This window comes from Ceratina calcarata, unplaced genomic scaffold (assembly GCF_001652005.2).
Source record: "Ceratina calcarata isolate Rehan_Ccalc_2016 unplaced genomic scaffold, ASM165200v1 scaffold435.2, whole genome shotgun sequence".
Taxonomy (NCBI): Eukaryota; Metazoa; Arthropoda; class Insecta; order Hymenoptera; family Apidae; genus Ceratina; species Ceratina calcarata.
The window spans coordinates 54,054-71,772 of record NW_017167275.1 but is presented as its reverse complement, the minus strand read 5'-3'; the positions used below and the strand labels follow the sequence as shown (position 1 = coordinate 71,772).

The following is a 17,719-nucleotide window of genomic DNA, read 5'->3' as shown; positions in this document are numbered from 1 at the left end:
CTCTCGCTCGCTCGCTCGCTCGCTCGCTCGCTCGTTTCGCCTCTTTTCATTACTGTGTTGTAGCCACCACCTTGACCCCGAACTCCGAACACGGCTATATACCTACCTACTATTTCTTAGGACGACGGATACACGTACGCGATGAAACCGTCAAGACCTTCGGTTTCTCGCAGTTCACACCAAAATCGACACCTCCATCCCTTTCGATAGATGACTTTACCTAATTGGGAGCAATTCGAGTTGCATGCCGGCAGAAGGCAGGAACTCGACTTATCATTCGCACAGAGGATCTATTAACTCTATGATCATTCGACGACCTGACGGGATTGACGTATGTGTACCTATATACATACATAAATACATATGTGTAGGTATATATATATATATATATATAATAATGTAGTAGATTCGAGTAGACACGACGTCTAAACTAGAGATACATCATTATGTATAACTCGTACGAGTAATTCCGCTCTTCAGTTCAATGATGAAAGAATTACATTCTAAAATTTTGGATATGGGGTATCGAGTGATTGCGACAACAGTATTTAAATCGTGGATTATCAATTACGACTCGAACGTCCGAAATCTTGAAAACACCGGACGATGATTGAAAGATCAAAAAAGATGCCCGTTCACATGATTCACATTCGACAGGACATGGGCGTCCTTAGGTGCGTGTTGCGTCGCCGCGAATCCCTTCCAGTTCGAGTGAGCTGGGCTAGACGTATCGCGGGGGAGGCGTACATAGGCTCGCTCGGCCATGCGCATGCATCGCGCCGCGTAACAGTTGAAATACGAAAAAGCGAACAGTCGCCATCCGAAGTTGATCATGTAGATATTCGAAAAACGTCCGATCGCAAGGTGATCACGTCGTGCTGCGTGCATGCACAAAGTGGAAGAAGTGGAAGAGGAAGAGGAATCGGAATCGGAATCGGAAAGGATAACGAAACGACGCGACGGTGTGGTTCGCGAGATGAGACGACCCCTTTGAACCCTGTGAACTGCAGTGACTGCGTTTCTCGAGCCGTGAGTACTTTACCTCTCGGTGGAACGGTCACGATAACCGATTACGCGTACGAAACAAGTCCCGCGGAAACTTGTCCCAAAGAGAAACGAGCCCGTCCGAAGAATCGTTCGATGAAAGATCCTCGGTGAATCGTTTCCCCGTGAACGTTCGCGTAGGCTGATTCGCCTCCGGTCCCAGGTAGGATGATCGGGCCATCTTCCGGCACCGGGGGCGACGGCGGTGGCGGTATCTCGGCGGCGAACGAACCGTCGTCGGATGACCGCACCGGAAGGAAACGGATCTTCGAAGAGCTAGAGGACATCGACGGTTTCTGCGAGGAGATACAGAACGATCGCAAACGGTTTCCGCGATATCGAGAGATCGTCGAGGTCGCCGATCCATTGGAAGCGATCGCTTCGAGTCGAGCGGTGACGAGCAGCGACGATACCACCGCCGGTGTTGGCCTATTCTCGCCGTTATCCGGCCAGGAAGCCGTGGCGATGGAAGAGGTGTGTCCGGTGGCGAGGCTGGAGGTTCTACTTGTCGACGGAACCAACTGCACTTGGACCACCGTCTCTGAGCTCGAGTCTCCGGAGAACGTTGCAGAGATCGCGGCTTCGCCCGCCACCCCGTCGTCCTCTTCGTCGTCGTCGTTGTCGTCGTCGTTGTCGTCGTCGTCGTCGTCGTCGTCGTCGTCGTCGTTGGAACACGGCCAGCAACAACGACGGCAACGTGCGATACGGGAGATGCGAGTCGATGAAACGGACTACGTGATTCACGGTTCGGATTACTGGCAAGCGCCGTTGATCGCCGTTTCCGAGCGTGAACAGAGCAGATCCAACGTGTCGTCGTCGTCGTCACCCACCGATCGTCAGCAACAACAGTTTCTACGACAACAACAACAACAACAACAACAACAACAACAACAAAAGCAACAGTTCGACGACCAAGAGACCGGAAATCTTTCTTGGCTGTTGGATTTCAAGCTGGACCCTTTCATCGAGGTCTCCGACGACAATTCGTCGGTCGTCGTCGCCGCGCCTTTTTCCAGAGACGCTCACAGCGGTGCGTATCGTCGGTGTCACTCGTAACTTACAGCCTTACAACAAGCTCATGGAAACGTTCGCTTTTCTCGCATACAGGGACGAAAACCAGGATAAACGGACGTGCTTACGGATCTGGCTACGCGAACGACACCCGAAGAAGTTACGGCGAGAATAATTCGTCGTCTCTGCAAGAATCGTCGGCGTCGTCCTCGTCGTCGTCATCTTCATCGTCGACGTCGTCGTTGTCCTCGTCGTTGTTGTCGTCGTCGTCGAACCAGTGCAGCTACGCCAGTCTCGATAATCGAAATTTTACGTCCTCCCGGTGTAACGGACCGAAGAAGCCTCCCTTCACGTACACGGAACTGATCGAGCACGCTCTCAGAGAGAAGGGGGAGCTGACGGTGTCCGCTATTTATCAATGGATCTCGTGAGTATCGTCGAAAAAAAGAAATGAAAGATGAAACGATAGTTAGAGGTACGTATCGTTGGGAGGACGATTCGCCTCGTCTTGTATCTCCGATATCTATCCGAATAGTTCTCAACGTTCGCTATGTCTATATAGCGTGGTGTTTCGGCGAGCTTGCGATCGAACAGGTGAAAACGCGGAGTCGGTAAATTACGCGCATTCGTGTCGGGGACGGGACCGTCGGGGTTGAGAGGACGGGAGAGGGTTGCGACGGAGTCGAGAAGCTAGTACCAGCTGGTACCATCGCACCGTAGCGAGGGCAGCGGTGCCAAGGGGTACCATCGTAATTGTAACGACGCGACCCTTCGCGCTGACGAATCGCGCCCCGCGTCGATGCTGGCCGACTAATCGTACGAATTTCGACTGTTCCATATTTCCTCGAACGTACTAAATACGTGCAACTGCTTGCTTCGCGTGTCGTTGAGAGCTACTCGGTCGACTCTGCGACCGGCGAACGCGTTTTTTCGGCGTCCCCAGATGCGACGCTGTCTTTCGTCTCGTTCGATCGTATCGGTCGATACTGTACGTCGCTGACGGGTCTCTACTTTCGCCCTCTCCTAAAACCGGGAAAACGATTAGAGCCACGCGTTGGCGTGTAACGCGCCGCGATATCGCCGCGGCCAGGTGAACAAACGTGTACCGACGCCTGGCTGACGTACGCGCGGTACTAGCTTCGATCGTCTCACCCCTGGAACTTAATACCCCTGGACGAATAATTCTCGGTGTTTATCGGCTCGAAAACGAATTTCAGAGAACATTTTCCCTACTACAAGAGCAACGACGATCGTTGGAAGAATTCCGTTCGGCACAATCTCTCGATAAACCCTCACTTCAGGAAGGGGTCGAAAGCGCCGCACGGAGCTGGTCATCTGTGGGCGATCGCGAATCGTTCGATGGACTCCAGGCCCAGGCAAATCATCGATCCAACCAGCAATGCCTTTAATAATTCGTCTATGAAACAAGCTGGCAAAACGAATGCCGTGCCGGAAATCGAGAACTCGAGGAAATGTAGCAGGTGACCCACCCATGATCTCCGTTCCGTTCGTCTCGTCAACTGCTGCGTAGCCCAGTGTGATCCGTCGCGGTTTATTCGACCCGCAATTTATCGATGTGTACGTTTTGCAGCGAGATCAGTCCGATAGACGAATTGGAAGCGGCAACTGCGAGCATAACGACCCAGCAACCGTCCACGGAAGACGAAGCCGAAGGCATGGTGAACTCGGTAACGTTGGAGCATTGCGCCGAAGAAATTCTTAGCGGTATCAAGAAAGAAGTGGAAGTGCAGTATCTTGTTCCAATGATGGTGTCGGAGACCACCGAACACGACTCGTCCCAGGCTGCCGCTACCGCAGCCGCCGTCGCTGCCGCCGCCGCGGCCGCTGCCGCCGCCGCTGCTCAGCGGACGCACGAAATCCATTATCCCGTTGTCAAAGAGAGCGGTAACGAAATTCTCGTTGCGAACGATCGTTTCAATCGGATCGTTCGTGTCTCGTAAAATCGTTCGTGCATTCTGTTCGGCGACATAATTCGACGTATCGTTTCGCGCAGATTTCCTAAATCCGGTATCGAAGGAAGTGGTCGCGGAGGAGTGTGGACTCATCAGCGAAGGCTATCTGGTCACGGACCTGAATCCGACGACTACCTTCGGCATGAACATGATCGAACCTGAAATCATCGTGCCCGAAAATCTATTTGGGGAGGAACTGAGTTTTCAATTTTACGAACTGTCGTCTCCGTCGCAGATTCAGTCTGCCTGACACACGGAGAAGAACAGGCTGCTTCGATTGATCGTAATCGACGAGGCGCGGCTGCAGGATATTCAAGATTCCGATCGCGCGAACATCGCGGAAGAGGTTCGCGTCGATGTTATCGATGAAAGCGAATTCAAAGAGTCGATGACGGCCGAAAGCTGATTTCTTCTTCTCACTACTACTACTAGTACTACTATTATTTATACTATCATCATTACTACTGCTACACTGCTACGACTAATATTACTACTACTGCTACTACTACTACTACTACTTTTTTCTGATGCATCAACGAAATTTATATACGCTGGCGATCGCCGGCCAAAATAAAGATGGTCCAGAAATTTCCTTCTCGCGAATCGTCATCGATCCTCGCATCAGCGAATCTGAATACCGTTGACTCGTGTCCGTACCCCGTCGAATCATTTAATACTATGCCTTAGTATAGTTTTCTTTCAGCCCTTGCAGAGTGTAGTGTGCAACGTTTTTTTGTATTTTACAAAAGAAAATACAATATTTACTAAGACGTATGTACGTCGTCGTTGTTATTTGTGAACAGAAAGGAAACGAAGAAAGGAAAATTATCAGATTCAACGTACGATGTATAAGTGTAAATCGTTTCTCCATTTCATCTATTGACTTTATGACCATTTTACGAGGCAACGCGCGTTCTCTTTGTACCGCGTCCTATTCCTTTTTAGCCTCTGCCTCGTTTCCTTCCGGTTCTTCGGTATTCTGTTGTTCGTGTTGCTTTACAGTCAATCGTTCGATCAATTTCTTCTCCCTTTCCAACAACTTTGCCTTTTTAGCTTCCTTCTTTTTCTTCTTCTCCTCTTTCTCGGCCAGGGATAACGCCTCGGCCAGTTTCTCCTTGCCCAGGATACCTTCCCCGATCAACTGGCGCCTGATCTCCTCGATCTTCCGTTCCTTTCTTAATTTAGCTTCCAATTCTTGCTCTTGTTTCTTAGCGATTCTAGCTTGCACATCGTTTATCAGTTGTTCCATATTGGCCATTTTGGCAGCTATGTGTTCTTGCCTGCGGACAAAAAGATTTATGCATACACGCGGCGCCGGTAGTGGTGGTGGTGGTGATCGTGGTGGTGGTGATGTTGGTCAGATGGTAGGAAAGAAAGGAAATTAGAATTTCGTAGCACGTACCTTGCCATCGTAGCCTCTTCCTCTTTTTTCTTCTGCTCCATGATCGTTTCGAATCTATCTTGAATCGACCGAGGATATTTGAAGTTTTCATACTCCTTCGCTTCTTCGACTTCCTGAGGAGTGGGCCAGGCGAGTCCCGCGGGTACTCCCAATGCTTTCATTCCGTATCTACCCAGTATTCGTTTCTTATACTTGACGGTATCGTGATACCATTCTATGGATTCATCGTAAGGTCTCTGTTCGAGCAGCACGTTTCTGTGGGCGGTCGAGAGTCTCGACTTGTTTCTTTTCCTGTTTAGTTCCGCCGGATCCGCTTCCTCTTCAACGTAGAGCGGTTCTTCATCGGCGGACTCGAGGACTTTGTCGGCTGCAGTTATTTTCGCACAGTACCACCTCGCGCCGATACTTTGAAATCGTGAACGTAAGTGTACGTTGAAAAGCAATACTTTCACAGACATTTTTCGACAAACTTTCTTTTTACTGTCGCTTTACAGGCTCGCGCCTGATACGTAACGCGGAATACCGACGATTAATTATCGGTACGTCGTCGGCTACGACTACTACATAAAAAAAGTGAACCACGAAACTACAAACAGGTTAGGTTAATATACTGTCGCTCAGTCGGATACGTTTCGATAGTAGATCAGATTGTACGTCGCATCGTTCCATTCGTTCAAACTGTTCAAAGTAGACGAAAACGTGTTTCTTCCACGATTACTTCTCCGGTCGTTCTCTACGCAAAACAACACATCTCTCGATTACGTTAGGTTAGGTTACCTAACCACGATCGACTACGAACAAGAGCTGGACTAGTTTGGTGTACGTACACAGTGGTGAATGGTACACAGAGAGAGGAATAGGAAGAGAAGGACGACGAAGACGACGAGAAAGTGGAAATATGGGTCGGCTAGCACAGGTACGCAGCGCTTATAGACGACGAAACACCATGTTCCACTAGGGTTCTCTTTTAAAATACGTTTGATCGCATAAAACAAAGATAGAATGAAAATTGAAATTGATAGGTTGCCGATGAACAATCATCCGACAAATGCAAAACGTTCGTATTCATGGGAGAAGGTTACACCTTGGGCAATTCTTTGGTAGCCGTTATTTCGCAAAAGTAAGTGTGTGTACATCAGTGATGAACCAACGAGCGAACGTTAATTGTAATAAGATCGACGGCGGCACACGCCTCGTTTCTCGTTTCAGTCCCGACGTAGAATTTTGCGCCTGTTTTATCAATCATCCGGCAGAAGGAAACATCTACTTGAGGATTCAAGCGAAGGAGGGAAACGCGATAGATGTATTAAGGAGAGGATTGGAAGAGTTCGAGAAAATTTGCGATCACACTTTAGAAAGCTTCGACGAGGCTTACAAAACGGCTCGATCGTCGGGCGTATGAAGATATAGTCGCATCGAGACGTTTCACGACCAATATTTCCAAACATGAGTGACCAAATAGATGACACAGTCAGGCCTGGTTCATCATTAGGGGAATTGTGAGAGCTGGAAGTAAGATGAAGCGGTATGATGAAGTCAACGATCGGTAAACATCGAAGAGATGAAAAATAATGAAATAGAACAGATTTAGCACGGAAGTTTTATTGATTTAAACAACCTCTGCGGGTCTCTGTCCTCCCACGACTCTGTGATTCTTAGACAAGTAGTCTGCGAATTCTTGATACGGGGCTTTTCTCAACGCCTGATCGTGCCAGAGATCCGGCGTCAAATACGCGTAAGTCTTTGCGATGGCCGCGTACGTTGCTTTGGCGAAGTTGCCAAGAGTACAAGTGGATCCTCTGGCGGAGGTGTAACAATCCTCGATGCCAGCCATCTGCAGCAGTTTCTTGGGTACGGGCGCGGACACGATACCGGTACCTCTAGGCGCCGGGATCAATCGCACCTGAACAGAGCCGCACTTGCCGGTCACCTTGCAGGGTACCGTGTGAGGATCCCCGATCTTGTTTCCCCAGTAACCACGGCGCACAGGTACGACCGAAAGTTTAGCCAAGATGATGGCACCGCGAATAGCAGTGGCTACTTCCTTCGAGCACTTGACTCCTAAACCGATGTGCCCCTTGTAGTCTCCAATAGCCACGAAAGCCTGTGTGTGTGAAACGAACAAATAAGAAGTAAAGAAGAATCGCGTACATTAAACAATGAAATCGCGATGCCTCGTCTCGCGCGCGTACCTTGAAACGTGTACGTTGACCGGCTCTGGTCTGTTTCTGCACGGGCATAATCTTCAGGACTTCGTCCTTTAGTTCGGGTCCCAGGAACTTGTCGATGATCTCGTATTCCTTGATCGGCAACGAGAAAAGATAGATGTGCTCGAGCGACTCGATCCTACCATCTCTGACGAGGCGACCCAATTTGGTCACTGGGATCCATTCTTTGCTGTCCTCTTTGCCGCGTCCGCGACCACGGCCACGTCCTCTGCCACCGCGGCCCCTACCCCTCGGTCCGCCACGGTCACCGCCACCGCGAGACCCGAATCCTCCACGAAAACCTCCACGCGCGGCTGGAGCAGTGTCCGCCATTCTGTTACACAGTTTAATTGAAACAATGAGATGAATCCTGACCAGCGTACGAATAGTCAGCCACCTTTATAAGTATTTATATTTCATACAGTCTCAGTTTATTAAAAATATACAAATTTCGAATGGAACGTTTGTTGCGAGACGACAACAGAAAGATCGATTGGCAGTCGCCACAACACGTGGTGCGATCGCGAGATTTATTTTAAATCGGCCAACTGTCATCCCATCGCTTTCCGAACTTTGTGAAAATCGTGTATCTTTCAGAATCGTCGATTCATCGTCGAACGCACGTTCCTATCGAGGTTTCCCGACAGAAATTTTGGAAAAAATATTGGATGCCACTTACGTTACTTCTTTCTTCTGATCACGGTTACGGAAGAAGAAGGATCGTTGCTAGTGAATAAACAAGAGTGCTCACACGTCCAGCGTTTCGTGTTTCCCGTACAAGTGCTGCACCACGCGGTCAATTATGCAGAAAGAAGAAACTACACGAAATACGAATGGTCATCTATATATACACGTATGTACAGAGCGAAGTTATTTGCGATTGTTCAACTTTTCGTACACGGCGTACGGTCCACGTCGACGCGTACGCGCGATTCACGAAATGTCTCGATCGGTCGATGAACAAGGTAAAGGGAGGCGTGATTGAAATGAGAGGAGCAAAGTGTACTGTAGACGTCATTATTTTCTCCTTAAGATAAATAGTAACGGGAAATTGGTGGTGACAGAACCGGTAGTAGGATGACACCCCACCCGGTGGATCGGAAAATCTCATGTCGAGTCTGAATCAATCTCCATCCGAGGAGGCCGTTTTATCTGCGCGGGGTTATAAATTCCTGAAAAAGCTGGGCGAAGGTGCTTACGCGAAGGTTAATCGATCATACAATATACGTGTAAATCGTTGGCGTACGAGTAGCGAGAAGTATCGTACTACATACTACTATAGTGAGAAAGCGATATGTGTGCCTGAGGCGCGGGATACGATACACCGTACGGGTGAAGAAAACAAAGAAAAATGGGGTCGGAGGCGGTAAAACGATGGATTCTTCCTTCCTCGCGGTTTTAGGTATATCTGGCGGAATATAAACCGGAATCCGATCCGGACAAGAACAGTACTCTGGCGTGCAAAGTGATAGACACCGGAGAGGCGCCCAAAGATTTCGTCAAGAAATTTCTTCCCCGGGAACTGGACATACTGGTGAAATTGAATCACCCGCACGTGGTGCACGTGCACAGCATATTCCAGAGACGCGCGAAATATTTTATCTTTATGCGGTACGCCGAGAACGGCGATCTCCTCGAGTTCATTTTGAAGAACGGTGCAGTGGGAGAGAGTCAAGCGCGCATATGGTTCAGACAACTTTCGCTTGGTATAAGATTTCCTCCTCTCTATGGCCTATGCGTGTGTGTAACCCGGCTCCGGCCTAGGTGTACGACCTACCTACGGCGCCTACGCATACGCGTTACTTACGTAATTTACGTACGATTCGTTGCACGCACGCAACGATGCAGTATAATATAGTAGTAGTGGTAGTAGGTAGGTAGTATATCGCGGCGGGGGCGGCGGTAGAGCGCAAGAGATTATTGAACGCGAGAATAAGGAATAACGGCGATCTTCATCAGGTCTTCAATACTTGCACGAGATGGAGATAGCTCACAGAGACATGAAATGCGAGAACGTTCTTTTAACTTCGAATCTTAATGTGAAACTCGCCGACTTTGGATTCGCTCGTTACGTGGTAGACAATCGCGGTAAACGCGTTCTCAGCGATACCTACTGCGGTTCCCTGTCGTACGCCGCACCGGAGATCCTTCGCGCCTCCCCGTACAATCCGAAGATCGCCGATCTCTGGTCTCTCGGCGTTATCCTCTACATACTCCTGAACAAGTCGATGCCGTTCGACGACACCGACATCAAACGCCTCTACGAACAACAGACGAATCGGAAATGGAAATTTCGTAGCAAGATCGCGGAAGCGCTCAGCGATCAAGTCAAGAAAGTGGTGACTCGCCTCCTGGAACCCGACGTCTCGAAACGTTGGAAACTGGATCAGGTGGTGAACTGCGAGTGGATCGCGATGGATCCGCGGCTTCTGGTTCTCACGCCCGCCGAACAAGCTGCTCTGAATCACGCGACGCAGGAGAAGAAGAAAATGGAGGAGAAGATCTCCGCGAAAGATCCCGTCAGTCTCATCCTGAATTTTTTTCACCGTTGTTTTTATCAACCCTATATAATACCGTCGCATTCTCCCTTCTTCTCGAACGTCTTTAGAAACTGTTCAAAGTGGAAGAGAAGAAGAAAGTGACCGTCGAGGGAGACAAGAAGAAGGGGATCGAAGAGGTCACCGTGATCAAGAAAGCCGCCAGAGTTCGTGTCTCACTTTTTCTTTTATTTCCTTCGATCGTTCTTCTCTCTCTCGCACGAACGAACGTATCTACTACACAATTCGTTTCGCTCTTTCGTTCCAGATAGCCATATCTTCCGTCGCGGCTGGAACGGGCGCGATCAGGCGTTAAGCCGACGAACATCGTAGCAGTCACGCGTAACGTCTTCGCGTCTTCGCGACGTATCGAGAGAGGGAGAGAGAAGTCATCGGCTTCCGGTCTCGTAAGGCGTCACTTAAGAAAAAGTTGAGATCTCGCATAACTCGAACAATTTTTTTTCATATTTCTCTTTTTTTCTTCATTTCTTCATTTCTCTTCTGACTCCGTGTTTCTCGTCGTTCGTAACTTTGTGCGTGTAAATCCGTTTACGCTCCACTCGCGATTTCGCTCCCCGATGCACAGGTACGATATGAATACATCGTAACGCGTAATTGTATGAACGCGCGTACAGGAAGATCGACTTGGTCGAAACGAAATTAATTGGCCGTCGTAGCGTATCGTGCCTTCATCACGGTCGTACGATTCCCAGGCGAGATGGATTTTAGGTAATAATCGAACCTCGAGACGCGGATGATCTCTATTCTTTCTTCGAAAGGAATTCGAACGATATTTCGAGGCGACGCGAGTCCTCCCAAATTCCACAGACCGTCCGACGACACCAATAGCAGCTGGCCGTTCGGTGATCTGCTCGTCGCGAACGCGTCCGAGCCTGGTAGAACGTAGCTATCCAACACCACCCTCCGGTAGGGTCGATACCGCAGGATCAGCGTGTGCGAACTCAGTCTGAGAACGATCCAGAGGGAATGGCGCGTCTCTTCCAGGAAAGCATCCATTATTCTCGATATGTGCAAGTCTGCGAATTTTCGATTTGTCTTTTTTTTTTTTTACACTTTTTTTATATTCTTTCTTCTCTCGGTGTATCGATCGATCGATTTCCGTCAAATAAAACGTGAACGCGAGACGACGTAGTACGAGTACTTACCTAGGATGGGTACTCTCGAATGGATTGGCGGACCGCCGTCCGCCGACGAGAATATAGAAACTGAATTCTGTTTCACGAGAACGATGAATTCCTCCCCGTTTACAACGCTCGATCTCAGTAGCACAAAGTCGTCGCTGGTTCGAAAACCGAAATCCGTTATCGGTTTGCAGCGCGTAGAAAAGTGGGTAGCTTCGCCGCATCGTATCCCTTCGAGGGTAGTAGGCAGTCCGGAAACGTTGAGAGTCGCTGCATCCTTTACGATCTCTAATTTGCTCAGATACATTGCCCTGTCTACGAGAGGAAACGTTGACAACGTGAACGAAAAAAGTCGGACAGTGAAACTAAATTGTCCGTCAAGTAAATGGAAAGATATCGGCGGCGGCCTAATGCGCGCGTATGCGTCTAAAGTATGAGAGAACGAGAAAGAAATACGTACTGGCGAAGGCTGCGACAATCGTTTCCGCTGTGAGATACAACTTTTCGATCGCGTGAACGATCGGTGAAGCTTGGTTCGTATAACTCGCGTACAAGTTGCTCGTTTCCGCGTTCGCGTAACGGCCGTTGATCGTGAGGCCTCCGTTGACGATGCTCAGGCCATTTCGGAACTCGATACTCGTCTTTATTCTTCGAAGACGACGCTCGTGGTGGTGGTGGTGGTGGTGGTCGTCGTCGTCGTCGTCGTCGTCGTCTTCGAAGCCGCCCTTCTTTAACTGACGATTCGTCAGTTCGGTCAGGTTCACCTCGTTGACCAAACCGTTGGCGATGAGCTCGGAAGCATCGAGGAAACCGCGAATCTCTTTTCGACCGTAAATCGTTTGATTCGCGGATTTTGACAGTAACGAGTCGTCGACGCTGATAATGCCCGCCGTCGTAACGGTTACACCGGCGTCGAAACAAGCGGAGCCTTTGAATGTTTTGCTCCCCTCGATCAGCGTCGACACTCGTTTCGTTCCGGTGGGCAAGGCGTTCGCGAACCATTCTTGCAAGTTGTATCCGTGAAAATTTTCCGCGGTCACGGTCAACACCGTTTTCTTTCCGCTGAACGCGTTCTCTTGCGAATCGTATCTCGCAACATCGTTCCCGAGATCGAGATCGTTTATCGCGTTTCCCGCCACGTACAATGCTTCCGTCACGTTTATCTCATCGAACGTCCACTTCGCCCACACTTCTCGATCGACGTTCTTCAACAGTGAATTCTCGAACTCGTCGCCGAAATCCGTCGACGAACATTTCATCGTCGAATCGTTCGAAGCCGCGACGACGGTTCGAGCTCGGACATGTTTTAGGAACGCGCCGACCCGTATCTCCTGCGATCTCGTTCTGCTGAAAACGCGTCTCGATACGTTTTTCCACGTTTCCGGATCATATACCGTACTCGCTGGCGACCCGGGTGCGGCGAACGCGTTTCCCAATCTGACCGCGTCTCGAAAATGTAACCGGGCACCGCGAAACACCACCGCGCCGTCGTCCGTCGTCAACCAAATCCTTCCGAACTGACGTTCGTCGAGTAGGACATCGTTCGTGGTTTTTATTCGCGGCTCGCGCGAGAACCGCGCGGATCCCTGGACGATCGCCTTGATCGGTGACCGATTCGACGGCGTAATTTGGAAAGATCGCTGCGGCGCGTTTATCGCATTAGTTTCGACGTGTCCGAGAACGTTCTTCCTACCGAGACGATGTCGAGCGTCGGTATTGGTGCTGGTGGTGGTAACGATATCGTTCGTGTATGACGATCGACGAAACACATGTACGCACCCGGCGTTGAAACCATCGCGAAACTTTACGTTCGCCAACGATATCATTTGTTCAATTTTGATAGCGTTCACCGAGAAATCGTTCAAGTCGATCTCGTTCACGATGCGAACGCTGCCGTTCTTCTCGGACATCGTCCTCCTTGCCCTTATCGTTCCGGCGGTCAGTTCGACGTTAAGCCGAACGGGTGAGAGAAGCGAATTTCCCGTTAATTCCATCGCGTCGAACGACGATGCGTCGACAAGCAACGAGTCACGATCGAACCATAAGTTTCCGAGCTCCTTCGTTTCCTGGATCATACCGTCGACACGCGTCGCGAGCACGTTCGTCGCGGTAACGTTGCGACGTCGTTCTGAGCCTGGAAAGACGAAATTAAAAGACGAGACCGAATGTCTCTCGTCCAATCTCCCAAACGCGCGGGTACCGGTTACGTTGTTCACGGTGCCGTTCGTTATCGCCAACATAGTCTCGATCTCCGGGGCGATTACATAGTTGCCGCAGAGGTTTGCGCGAATCTTAGGAAAGTAGCGTGAGAACTTGCTGATCTCCACGTCCCGCGGAAAGTGCTTTTTGCCCGATACAGTTCCGATCGCAGCAGAGTTTCGTGAGGAGTTCCGGGCCACCCATGGCCCGCCGCGGCCGCCGACGACGACGACGTTGCTCCATTTCGTCTTTTTGCTCGAGAAAATCAAGGAGACCGGAACACGATCGTCCCGCAAAGATATCGCGTTCTCGAAGACTGTCTCGACCGATCCCCCCGATTTCTCGTCGATCAATCTCGCGACAGCTAAATTTTCGATTTTGACGTTTTCCGTAGTGAAATTATCGTTGAGCAACATGGATTCGTCGACGACTATTACAGGTCGCAGCCGTCTCGTTCCATGACCGATCGGTTTTCCGTTCAACCTGATACGATCCACCGTCACTTGATCGGTTTCGATGGAACCGGTGATCGTCGAGGAACTACCATTTAACGGCAATAAAAGTCCGTAGGCCGTAGTCAATTTCAAACGTTTCGCTTCCGCGTGTTTCACTATCAATCGTTGGCTCGTAAAGTTCACGGCGATGTTCAGCGGTGCGTAGACGTCCGTGGCATTCAGATTGGCGAACACGTGCTCCCCTTAAACGAGAATAGAGGTCTGTACGTTTGTATACGCTGTGCTCGACGACGCGCGACTTACCGGAAACTCTCTGATCGCCGACCACTTTGAAGGCGCGATCCTGCAGATCGTTCAAGAGCACTCCGTTGATCGATCCGCGAACGTTCACGTCATCCATCATCGGAAGGCTCATGAACGGGCATTTCCATTCTTTCACTTCTCCGACGTTTAATAGTCGATGGTAATTCGACGACGTTTTCGTTCTCGATTTGGACATTTTCCCAATTCCACGCAGATTCTCTCCGTACAATCGATTCGCGTTGCAATTGCTTTCGCATTTCGCTCGAATCTTTTGCGCGCGTACCGAATCGATCGTCAGAGTCCCCCTCGGCGAATGATCTGATCGCTGTTCGAATTTCGAGATCAGCTTTTCGTACTCTCTCGAAACGTTCACCAATTTCTGCGAGTCGTCCACCTAGATCGACGGCGGCGAGAGATGTGAAAGATGAAAAAAATTGGCGACAGTGCTCGGTGCACGGTGAGATTAAGTGGTATATATACGTACGTTTGTAGCGCGTAATCGACCGATGCGACCTTTCGAAATTCGTACGGGTTGCCGCGTGTTTCCAATTACTATCGTTCTTCGAGCTCTGGTGTTCGCCTCGACGATCCATCGTTTCGCTTCGTCTCGAAAGTTCTCGTACGAGTTCCTTCGGACCCATACCGGTCGTTTCAACGTCCACTGTCCATTATCTCCCGACTCGGTCAACAGCAACAATTCGTTTCCGTGCAGGTCGTATACCGGCCGAAACTGATCGACCGCGAGTGTTGACGAATTAGACCGTACGAATCTCCAGCCGTCGTACTGATAAGCCACTGTCATCGCGGCTTCGCGTATGCCAAACAGCAGTACTGTTTTCCGCGGGATCGAAACGATCGGTACGATAAACCGAACGTATAGCGGAATTCGTTGAAACGGCACGAATCGATCGTGCGTCTGCTTGTAAACGATACTTGAGGATTCTGTGGACAAGCAGAGAAAACGATCCGCGAAGCGGCCGTGTTTAAATTGAAATTCGAAGAAAGACGCGTCCCGGCTCGATGGCAATCGTTGAATTAACAGAAACTGGTTCGACTCGAGGAAGTGCCTGAAGATCAGAGTGGCGGCAGAGTCGGCGGTGATCACCGCCAAGTGCATCGAGCCCCTGCTTCGAAAAGGAATCAATTTCTTGGCTCCTTGACCGATCACCTGAGTCGGGTCGAAGTACTTGCCGAGCCACGTGTAAACGGAGACGTTGCTGCGAGTAGCGATGCCCAGGTATAACTGATTCATACCTATACCGTTCCAAATCGCCAAATCGGTCGTCGAGTTCAATTCGAGATCCTGATCGCTCGCACGTAGAGCGTAATCATCGTCGTCGGCATCGTTCGGTACTTTGGTGAAGTTCAACACGAGAACGGATCCGTTTCGATGTTCAATTATCAGGAGGGCACCGCAGGCGCAACCGTTTACGACGAACCGCGTTCCGTTCGTCACGGGGTAACTGGCCACTTCTGCGTTTAAACTTTCCTCCTACAAAATAAAAATTCAATTGCATTCGATCGTTCGTCATCACCTGATCCTCGGGCGAACGAGATGCGATAACTTTACGTTCATCGTTATCCGGTGCACGGATACTTTGCGATCGTCCAATACAGCGGCGAACCAGACCGCGTCCTCGTGTCCAAGAGAAAACAGTTCCATGTCCCGCATTCCATCGTGATCGAATCTGGCAATGTCAACGAATCCATCGAGCACGTTGATTCCTGCTTTGAAAACGAATGAAACGAAAATGATATTCGCCCGTTGCGGACCGATCGTGCTCTCGACCGAAGTCCGGACGACGAATCCTACTGAATCCTAGGCCGATATATTTGACGACGCATTTACCTGCGTTCGACGACGTCGATTGTCTTCTGCGTCGATTAGAAACAATGTTGGACGCCTTTCGAACGTATTCCGTGATCTCTCGATCGATCTTCGCGAGCTCATCTTCGTTCAACGAACTTTTCGAACCTGCTGCAGAAAGTTTTACGAAAACCCGAATAAAATACGAACGCTTACTATTCGATTTTGCATTACTATCATCATCGTCGTCGTCGTCGTCGTCGTCGTCGTCGTCGTCGTCGTCGTCGTCGTCGTCGTCGTCATCGTCGTCGTCTCTCTGTCGCCTCTGTTTATGTTTCTCACCGTAGTTCGATTTGATTTCCTCAAAAAAGTTAAACGCCCCATCCAAATCGCTGTTCAAATCCTTTCTGTATCTCGCACGCGCGTCGCATTTTATGCCAGCGACGAGTATCCAGATGAACAGGAACGATTCGCGTATCATGTTCATTCGCCAGATTCATTCGTGACTGACACCGATCAGCGACACGAACGTCGCCTCAGCGAAAATTCTCCGTGTTTGTACACACTTTTTTTTTTCTTTCGACACTCTCCGAAATCGGATCGAATTTATATCGAGCGATGTTCGAGCATCGTTGATACTCACGCGAGGACAATCTACGGAGTAAATTGAAAACGAAAGGAAAAATGAGACAGAAAGTAAACCTTGAGAGAAGTTTATTCATCTGACCGTAGCGTAACGTAACAATTCATTGGTGAGGAATTGGCCCGGCATGTAAGGAGCCGACGGTCCGAGAACGTCCTGCGTAGGACTGTAAACTTTAATTTGCCTCATATGCGTGTCCCGCCCGTTTTGATGATTGCTCGTCACGGCTATTTGGATCATGAACGTCCTCACAGGCTTCTCGTTCAGATCCTTTATGGGGATCACGACCCAGCCGCTCGGTTCGTTCAGATCCATCACTTCTATTTCTTGAAGGTCATTGAAATTGGTACCGGCTCTTATGCTTATTCTGAAAAGAACGTACCATGATCATCGCCATCAATTGTCCTATGTATACGTGCGTAAATAATCATCGTGTCGATACGTAAACATATCGTGTTTCTCAAACCTGCTAGGCGTGTAACTTTCGTCCAGTTTGTAATCAGTGTATATGCATATGTCTCGTATAGTCGTTTTCCTCTTGAACTGGATGTTGACCAAGTGGGGAAGCTGGCCATCGGATTGCCAATAAGTCTCGGTTATATCGTCCCTCAGTTGGTCAACACCGAATCCCGGTTTACAACTGGACAAACTCCAAATCGCGTGATTTCCAACTTCCCGCACACGTCCTGCCAATTCTTCCTGCACAGGATCTATCTCTCCTAGCCAGTAGAAAATCAGACATTATCAGTAACTACAAACTTCTCCACGAATGCCTCCCCCTTCAAACGACTACCAACGCCAACGTTTTACCTGCGCTACTACCATTTTTGTTGCTCATAGTTCTATCGCGAGAATGCCATCGCCATCGAAACCAGTTAAACACTGATGCGAGGATTCACAATTTCAATTTTTCAATACACGAACTCGTCGTCGTGCATCTCTACCGCATCCGCCAAAATACGCCAAATGCCAAAACAACGCCCCCCCCCCAGTCTT

At 49.6% G+C, this 17,719-nt stretch overlaps 8 protein-coding genes across 11 annotated transcripts in view; 4 read left to right on the top strand and 4 right to left on the bottom strand.

The window, feature by feature from the left end:
* Nucleotides 1-206, top strand: part of Ts (Thymidylate synthase) — a 7,116-nt gene extending 6,910 nt beyond the window's left edge. The window contains exon 5 of the transcript XR_003389449.1: nt 121-206. The gene's annotated coding sequence lies outside the window, so the exon portion shown is untranslated. The remainder of the gene's footprint in view (nt 1-120) is intronic.
* A 984-nt stretch (nt 207-1,190) lies between these two features.
* Nucleotides 1,191-4,802, top strand: LOC108626929 (putative serine-rich protein C215.13). Its single transcript, XM_018027883.2, has 5 exons — nt 1,191-2,074; nt 2,152-2,482; nt 3,273-3,536; nt 3,647-3,960; nt 4,070-4,802. The coding sequence occupies exons 1-5, from the start codon at nt 1,213-1,215 to the stop codon at nt 4,276-4,278; spliced, it is 1,980 nt and encodes a 659-aa protein (XP_017883372.1). The 5' UTR covers nt 1,191-1,212; the 3' UTR covers nt 4,279-4,802.
* CRIF (growth arrest and DNA damage-inducible proteins-interacting protein CRIF) lies at nt 4,745-5,910 on the bottom strand. Its single transcript, XM_018027976.2, has 2 exons — nt 5,431-5,910; nt 4,745-5,308 (listed from the first exon to the last, which is right to left on the bottom strand). The coding sequence occupies exons 1-2, from the start codon at nt 5,886-5,888 to the stop codon at nt 4,960-4,962; spliced, it is 807 nt and encodes a 268-aa protein (XP_017883465.1). The 5' UTR covers nt 5,889-5,910; the 3' UTR covers nt 4,745-4,959.
* A 353-nt stretch (nt 5,911-6,263) lies between these two features.
* Nucleotides 6,264-7,028, top strand: l(2)37Cg (RNA polymerases I and III subunit AC2 l(2)37Cg). The gene is made up of 3 exons (XM_018027977.2): nt 6,264-6,346; nt 6,453-6,550; nt 6,640-7,028. Exons 1-3 carry the CDS (start codon nt 6,329-6,331, stop codon nt 6,830-6,832), a joined length of 309 nt encoding a protein of 102 aa, XP_017883466.1. The 5' UTR covers nt 6,264-6,328; the 3' UTR covers nt 6,833-7,028.
* Nucleotides 7,015-8,406, bottom strand: RpS2 (ribosomal protein S2). The gene is made up of 3 exons (XM_018027975.2): nt 8,317-8,406; nt 7,623-7,971; nt 7,015-7,534 (listed from the first exon to the last, which is right to left on the bottom strand). The coding sequence occupies exons 2-3, from the start codon at nt 7,968-7,970 to the stop codon at nt 7,040-7,042; spliced, it is 843 nt and encodes a 280-aa protein (XP_017883464.1). The 5' UTR covers nt 7,971; nt 8,317-8,406; the 3' UTR covers nt 7,015-7,039.
* Nucleotides 8,407-8,525: 119 nt separating this feature from the next.
* LOC108626959 (testis-specific serine/threonine-protein kinase 1) lies at nt 8,526-10,620 on the top strand. Its single transcript, XM_026815215.1, has 5 exons — nt 8,526-8,842; nt 9,040-9,343; nt 9,597-10,156; nt 10,246-10,341; nt 10,443-10,620. Exons 1-5 carry the CDS (start codon nt 8,747-8,749, stop codon nt 10,488-10,490), a joined length of 1,104 nt encoding a protein of 367 aa, XP_026671016.1. The 5' UTR covers nt 8,526-8,746; the 3' UTR covers nt 10,491-10,620.
* On the bottom strand, nt 10,343-16,583 carry LOC108626954 (uncharacterized). Of its 3 annotated transcripts, none has more exons than XM_018027940.2 (8): nt 16,423-16,583; nt 16,123-16,251; nt 15,844-16,001; nt 14,758-15,765; nt 14,274-14,667; nt 11,777-14,212; nt 11,341-11,631; nt 10,343-11,211 (listed from the first exon to the last, which is right to left on the bottom strand). In XM_018027940.2, exons 1-8 carry the CDS (start codon nt 16,565-16,567, stop codon nt 10,835-10,837), a joined length of 4,938 nt encoding a protein of 1,645 aa, XP_017883429.1. In that variant the 5' UTR covers nt 16,568-16,583; the 3' UTR covers nt 10,343-10,834. The 3 variants fall into 3 exon arrangements, with proteins under 3 accessions (XP_017883429.1, XP_017883430.1, XP_017883431.1); XM_018027941.2 differs by having other exon boundaries at nt 15,844-15,998; XM_018027942.2 differs by having other exon boundaries at nt 16,123-16,248.
* Nucleotides 16,584-16,657: 74 nt separating this feature from the next.
* APC10 (anaphase-promoting complex subunit 10) lies at nt 16,658-17,700 on the bottom strand. Of its 2 annotated transcripts, XM_018027950.2 has the most exons (4): nt 17,534-17,700; nt 17,190-17,442; nt 16,808-17,090; nt 16,658-16,734 (listed from the first exon to the last, which is right to left on the bottom strand). In XM_018027950.2, the coding sequence occupies exons 1-4, from the start codon at nt 17,559-17,561 to the stop codon at nt 16,720-16,722; spliced, it is 579 nt and encodes a 192-aa protein (XP_017883439.1). In that variant the 5' UTR covers nt 17,562-17,700; the 3' UTR covers nt 16,658-16,719. The 2 variants fall into 2 exon arrangements, with proteins under 2 accessions (XP_017883439.1, XP_017883440.1); XM_018027951.2 differs by lacking the exon at nt 16,658-16,734 and having other exon boundaries at nt 16,778-17,090.
* Between the last annotated feature and the right edge of the window lie 19 nt (nt 17,701-17,719).